Below are 19842 nucleotides of genomic sequence, written 5' to 3'. Positions count from 1 at the left end.
ATAATTGAAGTGATGTCTCAATTTTTCTCCTTTCAAGGGCAGTGTGAGACTCGGGAGCAAAAGGGAGATTTCACCCAGGCTCCCGTGGCAGGGCGAGGGAGAGGAGGAAAGCGTCCACTACCTGAAGTAAATGCGATCCGAGCTCCTTGGCCACGTTATCCAAGGGCCCTATCCTGCTCGGCTGTCCCCAGGCGTCGCCCAGACCTGCAAGGGAACCAAAGAACTGGTTAGAGCGGGAAGCAGACCCGGGCCTGCCCTGCTCCTCCGGCGGGACAGGCGTCTCCCGCGACTTCCCACCTCTCCCCATTCCTCCCTCGGGGAGCGGGCCAGGCCGAGACGTGGGGGATCGGGACGTGGCAAAGGTTGAGTCCCTTCTACACACACGGATGGAAAGAGAACTGTTCTCTTTCTAGAGGTCCTGGGGAGGGCATCCCCGCGGACCCACTTTCTCCCTCCCCAGAGACCTGCCCGCTTTCCAGCATGTTCCCAGGGAGGCGACTGCCCCAACTGCTTCCCCTCGACCACCATTCCGGTACGGTCGTGCCAGCAGCACCGTGTCCGTCCTCCCTTCCCCCGAGGCCAGGATGAGGGAAGACCGGCCACACTGAGAACGAGACGCCGCGGACGTAGGAGGGGAGCAGCCGAAGGCCACCCTGCAGAGGGTTCCCACGCAGAAGGCACAAGAAGCTGCGAGATATTTGCGTGTCTTCAATTACTGCTCGGGCCACACATGCTCCCCGCGGGAGGTGCGGCAGGACGCTCGCTGACACCCGAATGCAGACTTGCCCTCCACAGCTACCCCCCCTCCTCACCCGTGCTCGTGGCCAGCCTGGCCCCGGCCGAGCCCTGGCCCCGTTAATCCAGCGGGTCCGATCCGGCCCCGCTACTCCACCACAGTGCTGTTCGGTGGACTTGGGGGTGGAGAGCGGGGTAATCCGTGTGCCCGGCGCTGCAGCGAAAGGTCATGCTAGATCTGTCTTGAGGGAGGCTTGAAGCTAGGAGAGGGAGGAGGCGAGGATAGGATACTAGTTTAGGTTTTGGTTGTTTGATTGTTTTTCATTTTCTCCATGCAAAGAAGGCCTGCACCAGCTCCCCGATGTAGCTGCGACCGCTACCCTTGCCAGCCGAAGAGCTGGAGACTCACGTCGGCACCTGATGGCAGGCTCTGCAGCGAGCTATTGCCATTAGAGTGCACAGATACGCGGGTGAGAAAGGAACGTACGCGACCACATCCGTTTAACGCTTCGGTTTTGGAAAGAAAGAACAGCCCTTAGGGATACAGCAGCGCTTCTGAGAGGCCACGGAGCCCTAAGGGCGTTCCTGCCCGTGCTTCCCTGTATCCGAGCAGCGCTGCCGGGGGCGGGTGCTGGCGGCCGGGGCACGCCGCCGTAGACTTCACAAGAGCCCTGGCTCTCTGTGGCCGGGGCCCTCAGAGTTACGTCCATGACTCTCTTCATCCCGGGCAGTCCTCAGTGTCGCTGCAAGCGGATGTGCCTCCATGAAACCTCACCGACCAGGTGCTTTCAATGAAACCTCCCGCCGTAAGCTTGCAGGGGCAAAGGCTGCTGCAGCTGGAACCCCACTCGGCTCCGCTGCGAAAGGAAGAAGCTGACAGCCTGAAAGAAACACCTGCCCGAAGCTTCACCTCTGGAGTCTCTTTCTAAACTCCCCGCTTGTGCACGGGGCCCGCCCGGCCCCTCCTGAGCCCCGGTCCTGCTAACCCTGCATGTCTGACAGCAGATCCTCCCGGATCCAGCTATCCTTTGGTCATGTGTCCACAGGCAGCCCTGATCTAGAAATTATGGGAGCCTTTCTCCCCGTTCTCAGGGCGTCCCTTGGGGTGGACATGGTTTCCCACTGGAGGAACGGGAGGCGGTGGAGGGGACGCGTAGCAAATCGTAGCTGCCTGCCGTACCTTCCCTCGAGTTCCACCTCGTCCCAGTGCCTGATGTCAGCGAAGCCTGGCTCCACGCCCCGCTCCTGCCGGGCAAGCACAGAGGAGCCTCCGGCTCCCAGCGCCAAGCGGGGTAACCCGGGGACCTTGGCGGGCCCTGATGCCTCTTTTGTCATCGCACGGCAGTAGCAGCACGCGGGATCAGACCCAGGTGGGTCTGTTTACTCACTCCATGTCATTTACTGCAGCAGCCCCAGTGGGTTTTTCTAAACCACGCCACAGAAGTGCACAATGTGCGGCTGCGCTTTCTTGTGGACAGGGGAACGACGCCTTTCCTTCCCTGAGAGGTGTTTGACCACGCATTGGGAAATTTGCTTTGAAAAACCAAACGAAATGTCGCGGTTTTGTACTGCTGTTTCTCAGTTCGCAGCACGGAGAAGGCTTCTAAACTTCCAAGGACCTGTCAAAATGTTCTTTCTGCTGCTTCCCCTGGGGCGGAAGGTTTGAGGATCACAGAGATATCCTGCAGCCTCTTTCCTGAGACTGTAACAAATGCAAACGACAGAGTCAAATCTGGTTCTGCGCGGCTTGCCCCTATTTCGGTTTACTAATCGCAAATCTCGAAACATGGGGTTGTAATCCAACAAAGGGCATTGCGGATAGCCGTGTAAAAACTGTCCTGGAACGAACCCTAACTTTCCGACGGAGAAAGCAGATTTACTCTTCCAGCAACTCACGAAGAAGCTCTTTAATAACATAATGCGTCTCTGCCTCACCCGTGCGTGACAGTCCACTCCCTCCTGCCCATCATGGCTGGCCAAGTACTGTTTCACAGCATCCCCCAAATCTCTACTACTTTTGAGGTTCTTTCTAAACCCAGAGTAAAATGTAATGACTCCCATGGACTAGTTCCCTTTGAAATTATAATTTGGAGTTGCAATTGCGAGCTCTCGTGTTTGGTGGATCAGCCTGGTATTCGTCTAAGCTTATTTTAAAGCCGACGATTTTATCATTTAATCCACCAGCAGATCGTTTTAAAGGTGGAAACGAAACGAGTAAAATCTTACGTTCAGATAAAGGACTAAAGTCCATTAACTTGTCTTCCGAGAGATTTGCAAACGCGCGGCATATGTCCTGTAAACATATGGATGCAATAGACTCCGCCGAGCTGCTCCTGCCCTGCCAGTAAATAACGCACATTTTCGCTCACTGGGTTGGAGCGAGGCCAAAAGAACTGCCGGTACGCAGCGAGCGTTTCCTACACTGCCTGAGCGCGGTGGGAATTTGCTGGGCTGGCTCGGGGAAGGAAGGCGCATCGGGTGGGGACGGCTAACGGCTCTCCAAAAGGACTGTGCAGCCGGTGCGGTGCCGGACGGATCATTTTGAAGGGAAAGTTTTTAAACGCCCCATTACAGCACGAAATATCTGTTACATTGGCCCAGAGAGCGAACGAGAAACTGGCGCATCTTTCCTGCAAATGCTGGAAACATCCATGGGGGTGGCTTGTCCACCGAGAATAGCCTTTTTGCCGTATGCTAGAGGGCAGGGGATCGCCTACAACCAGCGGTTTGGGGCGACTCCGGGCGCTACCGGCAACGTGAAGCCTGGAGACCCGGAGCTGGACTCAGCGGCAGAGCCTACCCCGACGGGCAGGAGCTGGGCACGGCGAAGCACTGGCTGCAAGGAGGGTGACTGGCCGGTCCCAGGTGCAACCTGCTCTTTCCTGACATCCCTCTGTTGGCAAATGTGAATGAGAAGACCCTCTCTTTGTTTATCCTTCATTTACTGATGTCTGTAAAGATCACCGGGCCTGTCCCCACCAGCACTGTGCTGAGAGGGCAGGACTGGCACAGCGGGATATCTGGCAGGCAATGCGAAGGAGGAAATAACACAATTGTGCCCACCAGTCCTTACTCGAGCACTGGGTAGCAGGTTCGGCTCCGACAGCGGCGTCCTGGGGACAAGAGAGGGGATTTTGCACATGCACCTCACAGTATGTGTTACTTTTGCCCCTGAAAGATGTGGGGGTCCTCATGCGAAAGTGTCTCCCTCCTTTGGCAAACACGGGCACGATTTCCCTCCGAAACTGTCGTTTGACATTTCTGTCTGTTTTCAAAAGTACCATCTCCCAGTTTTCAGGGAGAACGGAGTGATTTAAACTGTGATATGATTTATAAATATTTGTGATCGACTCACACCTTTGCTCTCCAAATACATAAATTAGTATAGACACACATTTGAAAGCGAGATAACTTTTCTGTTTGGGATTTTGCTAAAAGAATTACTTAGCGATGTATTGAGTATCGAATTGCCCTGTAACTTGGAGTATTTCCTTTGTGTATACTGTATTGTTCCCGGCCTCCCCCGGTCCTACTGCTTTATTCACTCTCCGTCTCTCGCAAGAAACCTGGGTCAACTACAAGCGCCAGGATTTTCAGCTCCTTCTCTCCCGGCCTGTTTTTTTTTTGGGTTTTTTTTTTTTTTAATTCCACGGAGCGGTTGTGTCTCCCTCGGCCAGGAGAGCAACGGGGAAATTACCGGGGGGAACGGTAAGCTGCCAGTCCAGGCACCGCCGGGGCCGGGATGGGGGCAGCCCCCACTCCTTCGTTCAGGCGAGATCCAGTGTTAGATGGCAAGTGTCCTGTCAGCCCGTGAGGCGGGTGAGACAGCGGGGCTCTGGCCAAGGGGCAGAGCTGACACCTTGCCCTAAGATCTGTCTGCAGAGTGGGGCGACATATCTCAGCCCCGACTGCACAGGCTTGACAGGCAGGTCTATAGCCAAAGGGGAGCCTCCGGCCTCGGCAGGGGTAACCTCTGGTCGGAGCAGGAGGCTCTCACACTGGGGTCACCTTGGTAAGGAGCAAGGCTTCTTCAGCTTAGCTTCGGCACGCGTGTGCCGGGCCACTGGCCCCCTCTTTGCTGGCTTCACCACTGGAAAGACAGGTGAGAGGTGGGCGATAGGACGTAAAGCTCAAGACTTCAGTTTAAAACAAACAAAACCAAGAAAACCAATCCCAAACCAGCAAACCAACCTCAAACAAAATAACCCAAACAAAAAAAGAGAAAAAAATAGAAGGGGGGAAAGTAAAAGGCCAAGTCCCAGAGAAAAACAAACAAGCAAATAAACAAAAGTCCAAAACAGAATAAAACAACAAAAACGTCCTGTAGGAGACCCAGACGAAACCAAACCCAGCGAGCCTCCAGATCATGTTAGCAGGCCCAAAAGCGAGTGCACGACAAACCGCGACGTCCCGGACAGAGACACAGCTACCAAGACTGTGACCCCCTCCTACCCTCTCTCCTTCCATTCCTCCCATCCCCGCACTCCACGGCTGCCGGTTCCCTCCTGGCCGCCTGGGAACGGCCGCGCAGTTCCGGGGAAGCCCTAATGGCACTTTTGTTTTAGTAAGAAGTTTAATGCCACCATTAGCGGTTAGTACAATAGAGGCATGGTTGCGAAGACGGATTTGCTCGGGCTTTATTTACTTTATTAATTAATGAACTTCTTCGGAGTGTGTATGAAAATTAGATTAAATAGCTGCAATTCGCCTTGATTTTCTTTAAATATATATTCACAGTCAGACTTAAATACGGACAAAAAGCTCTGTATGCTCCTAGTAATTTCTGTTGTCTGTGGTTCAGAATAAGGAAGATGTCTAAGATCTACCACTCTGACAATTTATTCAGATTATTTTCTGTGGTGCATTTTGTCTTTTGGGTCACTTATTACTTATCCCATATCCATCCAATTTAAACGTCCATAAATGTGTATTTGTATAGTCACTTTTGGAAACTGCATCAAGCAGGGAGAAGGCAGAGTATCACAGTTTAACCAGTCTGCCATAACTGGGGTATGGAAAATTGTGTGTGATTTATTCTATTGTGTTTTTCTTTCATTTGTTCATATTTAGGAAAAAGTAAAATAAAATTTTAAAATACTGACAGTCAAGACAGAAGTCCCGTGGTATATTTTTGTTCTGCAGTAATATATGCCTTGGCAAGAAATCAAAACACAAGAGAATATGATCTTACAGAACATGAGCATGGGGGAGGTTGTAGGTTGTCATCTCCCCAGCTTTAGTTCGTGAATCTGAAGGTCAGACCGAAACTTCATGGCAAAAATCTATGATACCAGAGCACGGAATTGTGCCTTCCAAGGCTTACACTTGGAGTGGAGAAAGGAGCTGGAATCTAAATCTTTCACTTCTTGGAGACTGATTGAACGCTTCCACGGAGGGATCTGTGAATTCGGTCCAAAATGTGTATCTTTTGGAAAGCCCTGGATGGGGTGAGTAGGGGGAGACTTGTCTGAACCCTCTCACAAGCTTTGTTGAAGTGATGAGACTAGACTCCTTGGTTAAGGTCTCAAATTTATCCTCAGCTATATGCTAGCTTTTTCTGAAAATAAAGTGTAGGGGGACGAACAACAGAGTTATTAAAAACACAATGCTCTCTCTCTTCCCCTCCTGTCTAGACAAATCTGGAAGCCACTTTTATAGCTGACCGACATTTCCCTGGGCCTAGCACACAGGCTGGAGAAGTCTCAGGCTTGTCCCTCTCTTCCACTGAGGGCTGGAAGAAGTTAGCTCCTTTGAGCCATCACAGAGAAGTGATGCCACAGTGCCAGGCATGGTGGCTGAGGAGGCCTGGGGTGCTGGCCTCATGGTGACTGCCTCTTCAGGGGGATAACTCCCGGGGGAGCGCGGGTGGCACGGGTTCCAATGCTCCGGGAGCAGAGGCTGATGAGTGTTACACTCCCACCTTCATTCCAAGCCCCAGGACCCCGGACATGGGTGTAGTATCACCTATTGTGTGTCTTCTGCCTGTTCTCTCCTATCAGGTCCAGCATGGTCAAAGGGGTGTTTTCTCCAGGTCTTACTGCCCCAGAATTTGAGATGCCATGCCGGGTAGCCCTCTCTGCTTGTTGGGCTTCACCCCCTTCACCTCCCAGTAAAGCCAACTGGAAACTACCTGTCGGACACAGGGTGGGAGGGGAGGAGGACCTCCCCTTCTATCTTTCCGTAGATAAATCCCGAAGGAAAGGGAAGTTAGATTAATACGGGATGCAGGATCCTCCCGGCACCGAACATCCTACTGCAGCCGGCGGGACAGCAAGCACTGCCTGAATCCACTTCTCTTCGGCTGCCCCTTTTACCCTCCACCCTCCAGGCACTAAACCCACGGTTCAGGGCCGGAGGAGGTTGTTATCCCGACCTCTCATCTCTGGAAGCAAAGCTTTGGTTTTAAATGTATTTCCATCCGTAGTTAAGACGATGAAAGATCAGGAATTCACTGTATGCATTTAAAAGGTTGCTCTTAATAAGCAGGGTGTGCGGAAACGCACGCCCGGCCTCTTTAAGGAAGACAGACACATAAAACACACCCGAGCTGTGGGTATAAACCTGCTCTCGAGGCCGTCTTGTTGCTCTTGAGGACCAGTAAGGCTGGGAAAGCAAGGACACATCCAGCAGCATCTCTAAACGTGCCACTTCTCTTCCCTCCTAAATCAAAGCCATTCGGGGCCATGCTCCCTAACCATGACCGGCGAGTGGCCCCCCGAAATTACTACGAGCCATTTCTCATTGGGAAATTTCCCGATGGGGATAGCAGCTGGAAACTGCAGCGGAGCAGCACCTCGGTTCCCTTTGGTGCACTAACACGGCGTGTTTCGAGAACGCACGCTAAAGGAGCCCTGGCTTTCTGTAGCACGGCTTCTACTTGCTTTCGAAATTGTTGAATTAGATGGCCGTAACGGTAAGCTTTCCTCGGTCTGGGCGTGCGTGCGTGCGTGTGTGTGTGTGTGTGTGTGTGTGTGTGAATTTCGTCCCCCTTCCCTTATCTTACGATTAATTTATTTCCTTGCCTCCCCCATCCTCTCCCCCCCCCCATCCTCTCCCCCCCCAGCCCTCGACTTTAATAAAGCGCCTTAGAAACCGCGACGGAGAACAAACCTTCCATTCCGGAATCTGCTAATTCCTTCACCCACCCACCCCTGTCCGAAGAGGCACAAACAAATGGCAAAGGGGGAGCAGGGCTTTATTTAACCACCCGCAGACACTAACCAGAGTTTCATTTCACGCCTCCCATCAGATGAACGGCTACACGTAAAGAATCGGCGGCCGATGGCCCCCCACCGGTACTGGCCGGCTGCCTGCCTTTGCCCAAAGCGGCCCCAGCCGTGTGCCCTTTCGACACTCGGGGTGTCGGAGAGGCTGTTTTTTACCAAACCCCGGAGGACAGCGAAAGTGGTATCGGGCCTCGTTGCTGCGTGTCTCCGAGAAGAGCTGCAGGAATCACCGGCGCTCACCGCCCCGCACGGCCCCGGCCCAACAAGGCCCCGGCCAGGGACAGCAGGTCCCGGCCCCGCTCAGGAGCAGGTTGGGCTCGGGCCGTCCCTCCCCGCTCTCCCTAACCCTGGGAAAAGTCGGAGGGCCTCCCTGCGAAGCCGCCTCTCCTTATTTCCCAGCTTGCTTCTCTACCTATAGAAAACTCTAACCAAAACAAAATAATAACACTCACACTATTTATATCCTCCGAGGCCGTGCCTGGGCACCGGCAGGAGCGCCATGCCGAGGGGCCTTCCCCCGGGGGCCAAGGCTGTTGCCTCCGGGGGCTGCAGATGCCGGGCACTGCAGAATCGAGCAGAGCCCGATCTCTTCCTCACGGTCCCCCAAAGTAAAGACAGAGGTGAACCGGCAGCAGAGCAAAGAAAGAAGGAACCGAACGGCTCTGCTCTCCTCCACCGCCGAACAAGTTCCCCGACCCCGCGGCCAGCTCGGCGTAGCCCTCGACCGGGACCTCGCGCAGCCAGTATCCCCGGGTGCGGCTCCCGAGGGACTCATCCTCCCACAAGCGGCCGCGGCGAGCTGTTTTTGGGTTTAGGCCTCACGGGACCAGAGCTGGTACTTGCATCCCTCCCTCTGCACGCCACCCCCGCGACAAGCGCTGGCTTTCGGGCAACGCAGCGCTGCCTTTTCCCAGGCAAGCGGGCTCCCTTCTATTCCCGGCAGCTTTTCCGTCGTTTGCCACCGGGTACTGGGACCTCTGCAAACACCCCCCCTTCCTCCCAGGACGCAGAGGCGATGCGGGCTTGTCTCGGGGTATGTGCCCCCCTCCCTTCCGACTCGTTTCGGACCACAGTGCTGCCCCGTCCCTCTTGTGTGGGCAGGGCGGGAGCTGGACAGCCCCTCCCGGGATTACCTTCGGGGAAGACTGCTCTCATTTTCAGGTAGCTGGTGGTGAGACGAATGATGGACGCTTTGTCCAGCTGGGAGGTGATGGCCGAGGGCAGAGGCAGGAGTTTGGCCAGTTCGTAGAACTCTCCATTTTCTTTTTCCCGTCTAGTCTTTGCCGCATTCTTGGACTTTTCCTTCATCGCGACTACTGCAAGGCGAAGATGACACTGGCATATTAGACCCGATTCTTCCGAATTTCAGGGGGCATGGATTTCGGCTTCACAGTTAGTATTTCGTTTAAAGAGGGAGGGTATTCACCCACCTCAAATAAAAAAAAAAAATGGAGGGGGAGGAAAAAAAAAAAAGAGGAAAGGGGAGGGAAAAAAAGCTAAACCAACAAAATAAAACCAACACCAGCAGCAATGGTACGAGGATGGGGGAAGCGATCTCTGAGCCACAACCACGGCAGGCAAGCCGCTCGGGAGACGGCAGTTCTACTCTGACCCTGAAATATCTAGCGCTTCGAAAGCGAGATTGAAAAACCTACACGAACCACGGTCCTCTGCCTGCAGCTGGAATCGTATCCTCTCCTCAATGGGGAGCAAATCACAGGGATCCCTTTACTGAAGGATTTCTTCTGCTCAATCCTTCCCCGTCCAAAAATTGTAATAAAAAATATTAAAAATAGAGTGTCCACGCAAGAAATCGTTTGGCTAAGCAGGCTGAAACATTTTTGGACAATTTGTCTCTTAAAATAAAATAAGGGGGAAAAATAAAAAGAAAGAAAGAAAGAAAGGAAAGGAAAGGAAAAACCGCGCTGCTTGTTTAACGAAGCGCAAAACGATCTGGTCCCGGGGCCCGAGGTGCCGAGGGGACGACGAGCCGGCAAGGCTGCCCCTCGTTAAACAAAAGTCAAAGCCGGTGTGGAGGGAGCTAATGGTTGGAGAGCTCCGAAATCAGAAGTTTGCATTTCCTTCAGACATTTCCCTCTCGGTCTGCTCTCGGCGGGCAGCGGCTGGTCCTGCGGCAGAAAGAGGCTTTCCCCTGTCCCCGAGGGGCTGCTTCAGCGCCAGGGCGCGGGGAGCTCCGAGCCCTTCGGGGCAGCTGCGATGATGGCGGCAGAGCTAGGCTGGCGGCGGGGGTCCGGGCGCGGGGGGCTACTGGAAGCGGGGCTGCTCCCGCCGCTCCGGCCGCTGCGGCCAGCTCCAAATGTGGTTCTCATGCGGAGTCAAATTAAAGGATCCGTTTTCCTCGGGACCAGTGCCATTCAGCGTTGTCTCTTTCCAAACAAGTCCGAGCGCTGGCAAAGGCGCGAGATTGATTTTGTTGGATTTATTTATTGGATTTTGCCCCCTCCTTTTAAAGAAAAAGAATTTTCAAGATCAAGAATTGTTTCTTTCTTTGTTTTTTTTTTCTTTCCTTTTCTTTCCCTTTCTTTTTTATTTGTCACGCATTTAAGGAGCAAAGCTGTGGTTCTTTCTCGTAGACATGCCTTTCAAAAGCGAAGGGAGGGGTTGCTACATTCACCTCCTACAAGGAGCAGTGATCCTCACCATAAGGCAAGGATCGAAGGTAAAATTCTCCTCCTCTCGGAAATCCTAGACTTCAAGATTCGAGCCTGAAAGCAGAGATATCTCTTTTTTTTTTTCTTTTTCTTTTCACTCCCCCCTCAACCCTCCGTTTTCTTTCTTTTTTTTTTTTTTTTTTTTTTTTCTCTCCCAGGGGCAGAAAGAGCTCTGAAGTGGACCCCTCGGTTAATTCTTTAGCAAAGCCTGCAGAAAGCCAGGAGAGCCTCAAAAGGGGAGGGGATAATGTATCCGTGACGTGTCCTCCTGCGCAGCGCCCTCCGAGGGACCCAAATACAGAGGAGTCAGAAAAGAGCCGCAGTTAGCACTTGCCATGGTACAGGAGGCCGGGGCGGGGGGAGCCGGGGGCGGGGGCCGCTTACTGTTGCAGCCTGATCCCGCTCCCTGCGTCCGCGGAACGTCGCGGAGACCCACAGCCCCCTCACCCCGTAACCTGCCGTCGCTCACGTACGAGCTTGGTGCACCGGCCGTGACCCCTCAGCGCCGGGGAGGGCCTCGTACCCCAAACCGTAGGGACTGGGACACGAGCGTGCCCACGCGTGTCGCGGCCCGGGTGTGTCGCGGCCCCTACTTCACCAGACTCACTGCACCGCCATTAAGTCACCCGAACACTTTGTCCTATTGTTTTGGCTCTGGGGAAAAGGGACAAAAATGTACCTGCATACATGTACGTACCTGTGAATGTATCATATACACATACATATATATATAACACACGTTTCCACTATTTATTCACACTATACACATTTTGCACGTACACTATACGTGTAGTAGGTATGTATATGTATATAAGTACATGAATACATTGACACGCACACACACACACTTATTTACACACAGCCCCTCGCACTACTGCATGTGAGGAGAGGAGCAGCATTGGCCCGCGTTCCCGAGGCAGCTGCAGGCCCTGCCGAGGGGCCCCGCTGCCCACCCTACCGGTGCCGCACCGGCAGCCGCCGTTCACTAGCTCTCTACGTGACCCTTCGCTGCCCGATGGGCCGCCGGTGACCGGGGCCTAACCTGAAGATGAAGAAACACCTCGAGCGGACGGGCTTTGCAGGCACCTCTTAGGCCCCCTCCAGGTAGAGGAGACCCCGTGGTGGCCCCACGCACCTCGGCGTGGGCAGAGCCGGGCGACGCGGCGCTCACAGGGTTCGGAGGTAACAGCATGGCTCGGCGACACTTTTATAGAGGTGGACTTGACACAGCGGCTGCTAAAACAAGAGCTATGCCCGGGTCCCCTGTCCCCGCTAGCGCCATGTCCAGAGCGTCAGGATTAACCCCGGCCTGGCTTTAATGTTGTCCCACCTCAGTGGGAACCGCCCGCGCTCCGAGGGTTCTACCGCGCTGCTGGCAGGGGCACAGACTCAAGGACACCCACTATCACGTGGAACTGGCCTTGCCTAGTGGCCCCTCGCGAAAGGAGGTCCCGCGGGCCGGCTGTGCACGGACACGAGTGGGTCCAGTACGCTCCCGGCTGTGCTGGGGGAGCTGGATGCAACCGACGTTAGTTAAAGAGGAGGAGAAAACACTCGGTGCGAACAAAAGGAGGAACCAGGCAGTGCGGCGGTCAGAGCCCGACGATACGCGGCTCCGCAACCGCGGACACAGGGAGGGCGCCGAGGGGGGTGTGTGGGATCACCCGTTTGCAAAACACAATGAACCGGTCCTTAGTATTAATCCCCGGGAGAGGCCTGGCAGGCAGGCGGGTGTGTTTGCTTAAGCTCGCCCGCCCCTCTGTAATTATCCTATTACACCAGAAAGGGCCCGGCCCAGCGTAGTCGAGGGAAAGGCCACGCTCTTTAACCTTCCTGCCGCCCACGGAGGCCCCGTCTCGGCGGGCGGGACTTGCGTGGTCCCCCGAACCAGCACTGCTGTCCCAGCTCTCCCCTCTCCGGACGCGCTGCCCGGGGAAGCCAGTTTCCTCTCCGCGCTCAGGGGACGAAGAGTAGGGAGGCTGCGCTCCGAAGGGCCCCGGGCTCTGAATGCGCGGCCTGTTGACCCGTCCCGTCCCAAATCTTCCTCTCTTCCATCTCAGGTACCCGCTACTGCTCTCGTCCCTTGCCTGGAGCCGTCTTGGTCAAAAGCGACTTTCGCAGGCGTTACAGCAGGGATAAGAAACGGACTCTCTGCCCTGCTGTCCGGGGTACTATTTCGGCTAAACTGGCTCCAAGGTCAAACAAACCTGAGCAAAACGGTTGCACAGAGGAGCCCTGGCGCTATGATCCGTAATTGCCTCCCGCACTGCCCTTTTAAACCCCAAAAGAGGAGCAGCCCCTTACCCTTCTAGCCGGGGCACCCCTCTCGTAGGGGCAGCCCTCTCATAAGGACACTTGGTGCACGCCTGGGGACGCAGTCGGCGATTAGAACCGTCGCTGTATTTTTTTATTTTTACGGAAGTATACTCCGCCTGGGACTTTTCACCGAGCAAAACAAACCAAAATTAACCTAGAAAAAAAAAAATCAAAATCAGTCGAAAGGAAACTTCAGCCTTTCGGGGAAATTCTCAAAATACAGTACAACTTCCGCCTGCTGCAGAAAGTAGACCCATTAGCAGAGGTGAAAAAAATTATACGGGGAAAAGTTTTTTGTATATTTATGTGCGTGCAAGAAAACTAGCTGTACTTTAAGACAGTCCCAATGGGTCCAATACAACAAGCTCCACGATCACGAACCCCGAGAGGGAAAACGTATGGGACATTTCTGGGTGCTGTAGAAAAATATACAGGGGCGAGCGATTTGATCTCAAAGGAAAACCAGCACGTTACGTCTCTAACAAATGACGGTGATTTGGAGAAGGCATAGGTTTCCGAATGTTTGCAACAGAATTAGAACAGTCTCGTTGCTACAACGGCGGCCCAAACCTATCGGGGTGAATTCACAATATTCAATTCGGTGAGTTCGATGTGGCTGTAGGGACGTTCGGGCAAGGGCTTCCTTCCGTCCATTTTCGTAACAAATTCCACGCCAGGGACGGAAATAAATAAAGAGAACAAAACCCCCAATTAACTTTAAATATTCAGAACATATATTTACTGATACGTTATCGCTGAATCATAAACAGGGCGCGCACAAACCCCACTGTTATTTAACAACATTTTCTCTTGGTTTGAATGGGACACGGAGAGATGTTTCTCAGGTGAGCTTTATTGTGGAAGAATATTTCCCTCTTCCCTCTTTGTAAACTAAAAATGAAGAGAAAGAAGAAAGCGTGTGGTGCAAAAACAAAAAGCAAAGCAAAGCAAAGCAAAACAAAACAAAACAAAAAGAAACCCTGCATAGCACCATAAACAAACACTGTCAGCAGCTCCCTGGCCGCCACTGCAGCATTGCCCGGCTGCAGTGAGTCGGGAGCTACCGGAACCTGCGGACCTGACGGACGGCGTGTGCGTGTGTAGGGTTACGCCGGTGGGCGACCGCGGGGCATTTCCCCTGCGAAGGGAGACGCGTGGCGGGGGCTGCCGGGCGCTTAGCCCACGCGTGCCCGCCTGGCGTTGGGGGCAAACCCGAGTGCCTTATTTTACTCCGGGGAGCGGAGGCGAGATTCCGAAGAAGCTCAAGAAGAGGGTGTTTAACGCCTTTTTAAAAAGTTAATCCTTAAGGAGACTCAAATAGCGTCTGGCAGGCGGAACCTCGCTCCGGTGCGCGGCGGGGTGGGGAGTCGCACCACCGCTCCCCTCACGTCCCATTTCCTCTCCTGCTGCCCGCCTTCCACACTGCCCGGACGGTGGCGGCCCCGGCCGGCAACTGAGGGAGGTTCCAGGGGCACTTCGGCCGCAGTTTGCGGACGTTGTCGTGTTTCGGTGGGGACAGTGGCGGAGAGAAAGGACTCAGAGAGGGGCAGGCAGCAGGCAGGAGCTTGCCGTCGACCTGTGCGCAAATGGTCCCGGTGCTGCCCAGTCGACTCCTGCGACAGACACCTCTTCAGGGTGGTGGCTTTGGTCTGTCACATTCATACAACGTACAACGTACTTCTACTGTTTTTCTCGGCCTCTTATGCCCGCATAACACATGCAATGCTAGACGGGTCCAGGCGGAGGAAAAAGCCCCCCAGAGCCAAGCAAAGCGCAGGCCTTAACTTTTGTCTGATGTGCTTAGCTAACGTATTAACTGTGAGAAATACCACCAAGTTCCTCAGGAAAGAAAATATCATCAGATACTTTAACATTTACAGCCTGCAACATCAGCACTGGTGTGAGCTCAAGAACTAGCAGTGCTTATTGTCCCTGGAGAAATCCCTTATATTTTTTTTCCTGTAACTACTGTTCCCAAGTGTGGATGTATACACATACACGCTTGCACACACAAATCCTATAAATGCTAATAAAACAGATTCCTCAGGATTTGTTTAACTTTCACTGGCACCACAATCTTATATTGATATTCAATGGGGTTACCAGTGTGCATGAGGATTACTAGTTAAGTATAAACCACAGGATCAACCTTCTAGTATGCCACTTGAACATGTCCTTACAAATAAGTAAGGTGGGAAATGTAAGAACTGACTATACCATTAATTTATGCTGAACACTTGAAAGGAAAAAGGGAAGTTATATCATGGTGCTAGAATTATTGAACTATGCAGAATCGAGGCCTCTGGTTGCCGGGGATCATTTTCAGCTCTTTACTTGAAGCTGTATTACTGCCATTGTCTAACCTTTGCTGGCCACATGGGACAACATTTGGCAATCGGACAGAAAATTATTTCTACTGGGCATGAACTGGAAATATCCAGCTGGGGTGTGGATCCCATTTCTAATCAGAGTAGAGGGAAGAAAAACTTAACACTCCTTGTTACTCAGATAGCATTTTCTGAGTTTGTCAAAAGTGACTTAAGATAACTATCCAGAAAAATAGCTGCTGTTTAAAAGTGGAATAAAGGTGCTTTTTTCCCCCTTAGAACTAGGGTTTAATTTTTTTTTTTTCTGTACATGCTGTAGAGTAGGGTACATGGTGTACATAATGTGCAGTGCGGCAATAATAAAGACATGTAACACTGCAGGAGCTGTCAGAGTTGATGGACTGATCCAAATGGATGACATTTGCAAAAAATATGTCTAAGTTAAAATCACTGAAAGATCATGTTTGGGTCAGGTTTTCAGTGTCAGTTTTCCAAGAAGAATAAAGTTATTTTGTTAAGGCAAACTTTTTTTTTTTTTTTTTTCCCAGCTGGACCTGGAATTTGATAAATTTTCAAAAAGTATTTTCTTAAAGCTCAGACAATTAGTATTAATTATGATACTCAAACTTTCCTGACCAAACATTTGCTTCTGCTAATATAAGTTGCAAATCAGATGTCTTTTAACTACAGTAGACAGTTTAAAAGGTGAAGCTGTCCTTGGGAACAGAAAAGGGAATGTATCAATCATACAGAGGAAACTTCTAGGCTGAAGAAATAGGAAAAACCAAGTAGGAAAAGAACACAGTGGAGAATTTTTGCTGTCTGTCTGAAATACTTTGAACATTATGAAAGTAAATGTAACTATTTTTATTTACTTTAAAAAAGTTATATTCAGTGACTTGAACTTGTTTTCTCAATGGCCCTCATCTTATATGAATAGTGTGACTAATCTAGTGGAGATGAATAATGGATCTGTGAGGAATAGAGGAATTCTGGTGCAAAAACATCTTTGTTTTTTGGTGGTATTTTATGCTACTTGGAATTCAATATATTATGTAATGGCTGTCAGAAGAACTTTGGTAATACTTCATGCTAAAGTTTATAAATACTTTAGTCATGATTTAGAAATGATGAATGAAAAACGCAGTTTGATGTTTTACCATGTTCTAAGCACATTCATAAACAAATGTATATGCTCTCATTAACTGCTGTACCTTTGACTTGTAGCATCCTGGTTCAGTACTTTTGCATTTGTCCATTGAATGCTTTGTGACACACGTAACAGCTTATTTCCAAATAGGTATTTTACCATATATAGTCACAGAATCATAGAATCATAGAATTGTTAGGGTTGGAAGGGACCTCAAGGATCATCTAGTTCCAACCCCCTGCCATGGGCAGGGACACCTCAGGGAAATTTAAGCCAAGAATAATATCTTCACATGGGACTGGGACATTATTGAAAGAGATATGGAGAAGGGAAGCTGAAGTTCTAATAAAGGTCACTTAAGACCTCAGCCCTCTAAATGGATATGTATCAGCCAACTCTCCAAGCCATTAGCTTAAAACCATGTGAAATACTTGCAGCAGTTCAGCCTTGTCAGGGCATGGCAAGACACCAAGCAGAATGAGAAGAGAGGGTCTGTCTTCTTTGCTAGTGTGATCGAGCTGATAGGCACGTGAAAAGCAAGGATTCACAAGCTCAGCTATTGGGCAGCTGGTGATGTGGTTTCAATGGACATGATCCCTTTTGATTCAAAAGACGGAGCAGGGAATGGCCTCATACCATGGTGTCTTGTTTGAAATGTTTTGCAAGTTTCCCAGCCTTCATCCTTGCAGGGTCAAGGCTTTGCAAGTGCTGGGAGCCCATGTGAGCTAACCTCATCAAAGGCAGAATGCAAGTGGTGCTCCTTGCCTCTAACTGAGTTTTTCAATATAGACAATTGCTGTCTTCTGGTCACCAGAAGTGATGAGATTGCCATTTGTTAAGTAATTGCCACAGTGCCACATGCTGTTTGCCACTGAAACACTTCACAAAAATCCTGCATGGGCACGCAAGGCATTTGCTTGTATTGATAACTCACCCCTCAACAAATTCACACCAGCAGATTTCTGTCGTTGAAACTCTAGCCAGTCAGGAAATGTATCTGAAAGTGGAGCTACTCAGTACAGCAACTTGCTGCTATTTCTCATTATTGTTTCCAGCTTTGGCTCTAACTTTGCATGCCTTCTTCTCTTTTTCAGGGTTCATATTATCGTTTCCACACTTTTATTATGGCAGCTTTGGATATGTTTGGTCTTAACTGAACAAAGATGACCTAAGTTCATCAGGAAGATACTCAGAAGACACTGCCCTCTAAAATGATCTGTTTGACCTTTAAAACCTGATCCTGAAATTTGATCCCCGAGACCCATCAATACCAAAGAATTAGACACTTCGGTCACTGGATGCCATTTGAACATGCTCTCAGTTTTGGAGCTCAAGGCCAGATCCAGAAAAGAACTCACAAAGAATGTAAATGCTGAAGCCTAAAATGGGAATGCTTAGTACTTCCACTTGCTAATTGTGGCTATATTTGAAGCCCAATTGTCATAATTTCAGCTCCTCAAACTTCCCTCCAGTTGCAACTCAGCCTCAGCAGGCTGAGTTATCATGGTACCTAATGCAGACCTAGGAAGCAAGTGTTCCTCCACTTCTCTCCTTTTATCTGTGTTCAATGAACAGACTGTGAAAATGCACAGAAAACATCCTCCTTTCTATGATCAGCTGAAGAAGATGTCCTTTTTTTATATACAAGATAGATCAGTCAGTTATGATGGTGAATGCATAGACTCAATTCCCTCCTTTCACCAAAAGGATTCAACCACAGGCCTCTTATTGTGGTGGAATTACTCTGGCTGGATTCCAGGTGCCCACCAAAGCTGCTCTCTCTTCCAACTGGGTAGAGGAGAGAAAATATAAAGGCTCATGGGTTGAGATAGGGACAGGGAGATCACTCAGCAGTTACCATCATGGGCAAAACAGAGTAAATGTGAGAAAAATTGATTTAATTTATCATCAATCAAATCAGAGTAGGATAATGAGAAGTTAAAATCAAATCTTAAAACACCTTTCTCCCATTCCTCCTTTCTTCCTGGTCTTAACTTTACTCCCAATTTCTCTACCTTCTCTGTCCAAGCAAAAAGGGGGGTGGGGAATGGGGATTGTGGTCAGTTCATCACACATTTTCTCTGCTGCTCCTTCATCTTCACACTCTTCCTCTCTGCAGCATGGGGTTCCTACCACACCATGGGGTGACAGTCCTTCACAAACTTCTCCAATGTGAGTCCTTCCCATGGGCTGCAGTTCTTCATGAACTGCTCCCAGAGGGGTCCTTTACACGGGGTGCAGTCCTTGAGGAACTGACTGCTCCAGACTGGGTTCCCCACAGGGTCAAAAGTACTGCCAGAAAACGTGCTTCAGCATGAGTTCCTCTCTCTAAAGGGCTAAAAGTCCTGCTAGGAGGGTGCTCCAGTGTGGACTTCCCATGAGGTCACAGACTTCTTCAGGCATCCACCTGCTCCACTGTTCCAGTATAGGGTCTTCCACAGGTTGCAGGTGTTTGTGTGCTCCACTGTTAACCTCCATGGGCTTCAGGGGGATGGCCTGCATCACCACGGTCTGCAGGGCTGCAGCCTCTGCACCTCTGCTCCAATACTGGGAGTACCTCCTCCTTTTTCCACCTTGGAGCTGTTTCTCTCACATGTTTTGCATTCTTTGTCTGATGCTTGTGTTGCACAGGCTTTGTTTTTCCTCTTCTTAAAACATGTTGTCACAGAGATGCTATCACCATGGCTCATGTTCTTGGCCTTGACCAGAAGCAGGTTTGTTTTGGAGCTGACTGGCCTTGTCTCTATCAGACTTAGGAGAATCTTCTAGCATCTTCTCATGGAAGCCATCCCTGTACCACCCTCCCCCCTCTCCCCCCCAACAAAATCTTACTGTACAAACCCAATACATTTATCTATGTTTATCAGGCCATTGTCAACTTGAGCATGTGTGTGTGCCACTTTCCTTCTGAATTGACTCATTATGCCTAAAAATATCAAGATATACTGGGAAAAGGACAAAACCTTGATGTCTTAAATGATTTGTTTTAAACGTTTTGTTTAAATGATATAGGTGATCCTGATCCTGCTCTGGCAGGGGGTTTGGACTAGATGATCTTTTGAGGTACATTCCAGCCCTTAACATTGTATTATTCTGAGAGTCTGGGAAAAGAAATAGCACATACATGCATTAAGTTTTTGGAACAGGATGAAGTGCAGGACTCCCTTCCTTCTCCCAGCCAGCTGCGCTGCCAAGCAGGCCAGGATCACTTTGTTTCCCCTCCTCTTTTATTCCTTTAAGTTTTCTAGGCAGAGAAGCCTGGTGTGAACAGGAGGAACTCTGAGTTTCAGCCCCATTTATACCCCATGGGTATAAGAGTCTGATCTTCCTCAAAAGCAATTGAACTTTCCCTTTACTTCATGAGTTCAGGACCACTCTGCATTATGGCAGTACAATGAAGAAAACTAGTGTCTGCC

The 19842-nt window shown here is 50.8% G+C and overlaps 1 protein-coding gene across 2 annotated transcripts in view; it reads right to left on the bottom strand.

The window, feature by feature from the left end:
• Positions 1-9269, bottom strand: part of SIM2 (SIM bHLH transcription factor 2) — a 60675-nt gene extending 51406 nt beyond the window's left edge. For both annotated transcript variants that reach the window (XM_054387513.1, XM_054387504.1), the window contains exons 1-2: positions 9095-9269; positions 122-204 (exon numbers count right to left, since the gene is read on the bottom strand). In XM_054387513.1, coding sequence (XP_054243488.1) covers positions 122-204; positions 9095-9269 — 258 coding nt within the window. The remainder of the gene's footprint in view (positions 1-121; positions 205-9094) is intronic.
• Positions 9270-19842: the final 10573 nt, after the last annotated feature.

This window comes from Indicator indicator, chromosome 1, assembly GCF_027791375.1.
Source record: "Indicator indicator isolate 239-I01 chromosome 1, UM_Iind_1.1, whole genome shotgun sequence".
Classification (NCBI taxonomy): Eukaryota; Metazoa; Chordata; class Aves; order Piciformes; family Indicatoridae; genus Indicator; species Indicator indicator.
Note: the sequence above shows the minus strand (reverse complement) of the source record. Positions and strands in the feature narration are given on the sequence as shown.